The sequence below is a fragment of the Rattus rattus genome, chromosome 1 (genome assembly GCF_011064425.1).
Source record: "Rattus rattus isolate New Zealand chromosome 1, Rrattus_CSIRO_v1, whole genome shotgun sequence".
Taxonomy (NCBI): Eukaryota; Metazoa; Chordata; class Mammalia; order Rodentia; family Muridae; genus Rattus; species Rattus rattus.
Window position 1 is genome coordinate 229,361,252 of NC_046154.1, and position 6,000 is coordinate 229,367,251.

The window sequence follows — 6,000 nt, forward strand, 5'->3', positions numbered from 1 at the left end:
CTAGCCTAGTGTCTTTCATCCTCTACCTCTCACAATTATTTCTCTGTTTCTTGACTGCCGCCATTGCTCTCAACCTGTTGAGGATGCATCATCTTGAAACCTTGTTTCCTCTATCACTTCACCCTGCTTTTTCTCTACTCAGTTTCTGCGTCTCGGTGTAGACAGACAACGATTCTCCAGTTCATTCCGCCCGATTAAGTTTGGATTTAATACTCCTTCTTATATAGCTCCATCTGGACTTAAGTTTCCTCTGTCAAAGTATAACATCAAATTAAAGCCGCCTGTTCCCTGCCCACAACGTCTTCACACTGCAAACTCCATGTGATCTGGTCTGCCTTTTACAACACAGTGGATGACTCACAATGGGTGCTCAGACAGTAACTGCTAATAAGTCAATAGGTAGCACTCAGATCGAGACATGATCTTCTAAAGGTTGAACAATACAGAGTAAAATGACTCTCATCTTCTATATTTGCTATTCTAGACTTCTTTTTCTAAACTTAACTTTAATTTTAGAAGCAACATCTTATGATCGATCTTACTGCCAGATTAAATTTCTAAAAATTAAATACATCTCTCCTGAACAATTCTCATCCGTTCCTTTCTCCATCTCCTCCCTCTCTACACGTCCCCCCTTCTGTAGATGTATCCTCCTCCTCTTCCCTCATCCTTTCTTAGTTTTAAGTATAGCACAGCCCACATGCTTAGCTCAAATCTTCATTATAGCTAAAATTCCAACTATCCTTTTAAAAATTGGATAATGAAATAACCATTCAGAGCAAAAAGTTACACAACTAGCGATTGCCAGAGTAGAGACGTGAGCCCAGGTCCTATGACTCCAAGTTCATGGTCATTAGCACACATTACACAGGATCCTCTCAAAAACAGAAAACATGCATAATTTGATTATGCTGGCTCCTAACCACCACCTACTCCCTTCTTCCAAATACCCACTGAATTAATTAGCCCTTTGATTAAAGATATTTTAGCCAGAAGTCCTTAACAACTCAAGGGTATTGAAGGACAGACTTGGATGAATCCCACTACAAGTTTATTCAAAATGCTGTGTGCAGTCTTTTGTACATTTTTTTCCCTAAGAGAGTGTGCACATCCAAACCTCAAAAGAACTGTGGCCCCACAGAGCTTAAGAACAGCTTAAGGTTTAAATAACTCCCTATAGAATGCAATCACTATTCACCTCTCAGAGTTTCCAAACACATAGCTCTCTCGTTGGAAAATCAGAACCACATTTTCTCACTTGTAGTCTCCCAGAGTCTCCATCCTTCTCTAGAGAGCTCTTGGAGATTTTTCTCCATGGCCATTCAGAGGCCCCAGGTACCTTCTCTTTCCATATCCATCTCTCCCGCTGGGCTGCAGCCCAAGAAGGATTTCTTTGCATTCCTAAAGTCAACAGAAGCAAAACTTTAAAAGCCTTTCATGCCTCAGGATAGATAGGGTAGATGCTGGGATAGAAGAAGCCTCCAAATTCAGATGTGGATTATACAGTAGAGACTTGGAACATTATCTCAAATATCCAGAAATTCTAAACCCTTCCTGCTTAAAATAATTGGAAGACTGTGACTTCCTGTCGATACGATGAATCTTTATTCTCTACTCTATGTTGTCTCAGGAAAAAAAAATCTCATAAGCTGTAATACTTTCACTTTCTAGTCCAATCCCTGAACAGAACACTCATTCTTAACCCCTACATAAGAATCCACAAAACAGATGCTAGCAAAATGGCTCCTTGTATAAAGATGCTTGCTATACAAGCCTGATGATGTGAATTCAAGCCCCAGACCCCTAAGAAAGTAGGAGACAACTGACTCCACAAAGTTGTTCTCCTGTATACACACATACACACACACACACACACACACACACACACACACACACACACACATTTATAAGGTTTTTTCTCTCCCCAAATGAATTCACAAGCATTCTTAGCCTAGTGAGTATATCTCAGTTGGTAAAGTGCTTGTTTAGCAAGCATGAAGCCCTGGCTTCAGTCCCTGGTGTTGCATAAAACTAAGTGCAATGATGCACACCTGTATAGCAAAAGTCAGGAAGAAGAGACTGGAGGATCAGAATCTCATCATCTGCATAGCAAGTCTGAAGTCAGTCGGGATACATGAGACCTAGAGAGGCGAAAAGGGAGAAGAGAGGAGGAGATGGGAGGGGAGGGGAGAGAAGGTGATAAGGATGAGAGAGGAGGGGAAAGGAAGGGAGGGGAAGGAAGGGATGAGAATTGGGGGAGAAGATGGGAGGGGAGAGGAGAGGAGGGGAAAGGAGGGTGAGAAGGGGATGGAGGTAGGGAGAGAGAGGAGAGAAGGGGAGGGCAAGGAGGGGAGGGGAGAGGAGAAGAAGGGAGGGGAGAGAATTGGAGGGGAGCAAATGGGAGGAGAAGGGAGGACGAAAAGGGGGACAAGGGAACAGAGGGAGAGGAGAATGAGCAGGAAGGAGGAAAGGAGAGAGAAAGGGAGGGGGAGGAAAAGCAGGCAGGAAAGGAAAATCAATCCCAAGAATTCATGAAACATCACAACTGAGACAGGGGCCATTAAGACCTAAAGATCCTAGGACAAAAACAACAGCGAGACAAAAGCAGTTGCTCTGTTTGTGAACTGCCTGCTGGGGGGAGATGACTAGAAGTCTGCAGTGAATTGGAAGGATGGTAGGAGGGAAGGAAGAGTGAGGAGAATGTGGCAAGGTCGCTAACCCATGCTGGAAGAGGAGCTGATGGTCTGGGAAGTTTCCAAGAAAAGGTGCCAATCAGCTGAGTCGGTTTTTGGTTTTTTTTAAATGAGGGCAGTGACCTGAGTTTACTGTGCCTGCTTTGTGTACAGTGTGTGTGAAATGTGCAAAATGACGCATGAAATGTGGCTGGGGAGTAAGTGGGAGGAGAGCAATGATTAAGGTAAAAGGCTGGAGAGGCGGCTCGGTGTTTTAAGAGGACTGGCTGCTCTTCCGGAGGACCTGGGTTTAATTCCCAGCACCCCCGTGACAGTTCACAACTATCTGTAGCTTCAATTCCAGGGGTCTTGGCACCTTCACTGACATACGTGCAGGAAAACCACCAATGCATATTTAAAAAAAAAAAAAAGGCTAGTTGGGGAGAACTTGTACACACCAACGTCATTCTTAAAAGAAAAACACAAAAATTCACTAGAGACATCTCACAAAGCATGTCTGTGACCACGCCTCACTTTAGGAACACCTGTCGCAGTACGGAAATGAGGTGACGCGATGATACTGATTGGATTTAGGATCACCTGAAAGGCACACCTGTGGATGTCTGTGAGTGTGTCTCCAGAAAGGACAGAAAACCCACAGATCCAACCCAAATATAAGCAGCGCTATCCCACAGGATGTGGTCCCCGACTGGAAACAGTGAAAAGAAAAATCTAGTTGAGGGCCACTATTCAGCTCCAACATGACCCGCAAACCCACACCCACCTGGCTCCTGGCTTCCTGGTTTCAGATGCATGCATCGTGACCAGCTACCTCATGCTCCCAGTCCCAGCCTTCCCGTTATAAAAAACGAACACTATCCCTTCTAACAGTGAACCGAAGCAAATCCTCCACCCCACAGCAATGAAAAAAAGTAACCGATGTAGATAAAGGCACAGATTGGGCAGCCGCGGCTCCAAATGAGGCACACGTGAGACTGTGGCCAGAGTTCCTGAACTCGAACAACGAAGGAGACGCAACACATAACACAAACAAGAACGTGCGTATCGGAACTTCATCCAATGGGGAAGACAGGAAGGAAAGGCATGAAAGATAAGTCACCCAGGGTGACTCTGCTGCGTCTGACATAATGGGGATGCCATCGAAGAGTGGAAGAGTGGCGCAGGAGGAAGAATGGAGAGGACAGATTCAGTTTTGAACATTTTTGACTTCGAGATGCTTTGTGGAAAATCTAATGGGAGATATTTTAGGAGAAAGGCTATACTCCAGACACCATGTATGCCTGCAGTGGCCGAAGCTGTTGGAATGAATGAGATGATGTATGTAGTCTACTGGGTGGCAAGGGACCAGAGTCGAGGAGAGACCAGAGGGACACACTGATAGATCTGGAGTGGGGCCCTTGAAGACATTAAGTAGTGACTCAGAAGGGCAGAAGAGAACAAGAAGGTGGGTTATTGCAGAATCTAAGAGTCTAAACACAAGAGAAGGAATAGCCAGCTATCCAAAATGGCCCCAGGAGCCTGAAGAAGAGGACTTTCAAATTCTCTTGTTTTTGGTGCAGAGGCTTTTGACAGCTCCAACAAAAGATGGTCTTCAGAGTGGTGGACCAAGGCTCCTGGCTATATGTGAAGGAACAAGTAGGAAATAAGGACAGTGAGATCTTGTCACCCACCCTTTCAAGGAGAAAACACCGAAGAGCAGCTGGAAGTGGCCCCATCAGACGTTCAGAAAACACCTGAAGCATTGCAGGAAATCTCCTGGTTCAGTGGGACTGGGTGTGTGCTAAAGGCATAAACAAATCCCAGAAAGGGTTTTGTTTTCTGCCCCGTTATCAGTGAGAAATGGCTCCCGGCTTAACCCATTAAGCTGAAACCAGAGTGAAAACACAGCAATCTCTGAACCCCTTTAACCACCCATTCCTTGCTGCCCGTCTGCTGTGCCCTAGGAGACTTCCAACTCCAGACCAAAAGCACCCGAGATCAATTGAGAAACCGCCCCGCTATACTTAACCAAAATTACCTAGATCCGTCTGAAGGACTTGTTCAAATGAAAAAGTACAAAGGGGCTGAGTTTGGCTCCTAGGATCTGGCTGCAGGGAAGGGCTTCCCCACTCAGAAAAATGATCTGTCTCCTTGAGAGAGTAGGAAGGAGCAAAGAGAACGAACGCTACTGAAATAGATTGCTTTAAAGTTCCCCAGCCTTGCCAAGCGCTTGTCCAAGGAGTCATAAACAAGAAGGCCAGGGAGGTTGGCTGTCCGGGGAGGACAGAGCTCATAGCCCCCTGCGACCGGCTCTGGCCAAAGGGGCTCGCTCCCTCACCACAGGCTCGAGCTGTGGTGAGCTGAGACTCGTCCCTAGCCCCTCTGCAGCTTCCACTGGCTTGTTTTCCAGAAACGAGATACGCATTTGCAAAGCCAAACAGACTCTGGCAACGACAACTCAAAATTAGCTCCGCGTTTGTGAGCCTGGAACCCGGTCCAGCTGAGGGCACGGGAAGGCAGCCCAACAACCCCGGACGTTTTTCCGGCTGCTGCCGAGGCCCCTTTGCAAGGTTTGCCCTGGTTGCACCGTGCAGCCGCCGTGACCCAGGAGCCCCTAGCCGTAGAGCACGCGCAGAGAGGGGTTGCCTACCCTACCCGATCGGCGTGGCGACTCATGCTGCGGCGTCCGGGTGCCTCGCTCCAGCCAGGGCGCTGCGGACAGAGCCTGGGCTGCGGGCCGGGGACCTGGGAGCTGAGCCCGGCACCGCGGCTCCTGACTGCGCTTGTTTGCGCTGGGCCGTTTGCTTTTGGGATTTCTCCAAGGCAGATGGAGTCAGGGGGCCCGCTATCCTCGGGGGACAGTGATTCCATTGGAAGCTGGCCTTTGACAGGACACACACATGACCTTTGACTAAAATGGCTTTAGGGAAGGAAAAGTGTCCGGACGTTGAAGACCCAGCGTCCAAGCACCACCATTCACACTTCCACCCCCAACCGCGCCGGGTTAATTTTTCATCTTTCAAGCAGAGCCTGTGAAGTTCGGTGTGCACTTCCCCTTCTTGTCTCTAGGATTCGTTCCTGTTTCCTGAAGCGCTTGCTGCAGGACTTTCCTGTTGTGATGTCCGGTGGATCCCTAAACAAGCATTTGCAGGTGAACTTAACGCAGCGTACATTCTAGAAAGTTTCGGCAGCACCCTGGGCAATACGACCTCCATATTTCCACCCCTTGAACCGTGTCACCGATTTTTAAAGGGATTTTCACAATCATGCTATTACACCCCCCCCCCGAGTGTATGGGTTCCTGCTTCTTGCTGCTACTGTACTTATA

The 6,000-nt window shown here is 47.5% G+C and overlaps 1 protein-coding gene across 4 annotated transcripts in view; it reads right to left on the minus strand.

Annotated features, from left to right (window-relative positions):
• Enpp2 (ectonucleotide pyrophosphatase/phosphodiesterase 2) overlaps positions 1 to 5,558 on the minus strand; it is a 112,508-nt gene extending 106,950 nt beyond the window's left edge. For all 4 annotated transcript variants that reach the window (XM_032915484.1, XM_032915468.1, XM_032915476.1 and 1 more), the window contains exon 1: positions 5,328 to 5,558. In XM_032915484.1, the coding sequence (XP_032771375.1) occupies positions 5,328 to 5,543 (216 nt within the window). In that variant the 5' untranslated portion in view covers positions 5,544 to 5,558. The remainder of the gene's footprint in view (positions 1 to 5,327) is intronic.
• Between the last annotated feature and the right edge of the window lie 442 nt (positions 5,559 to 6,000).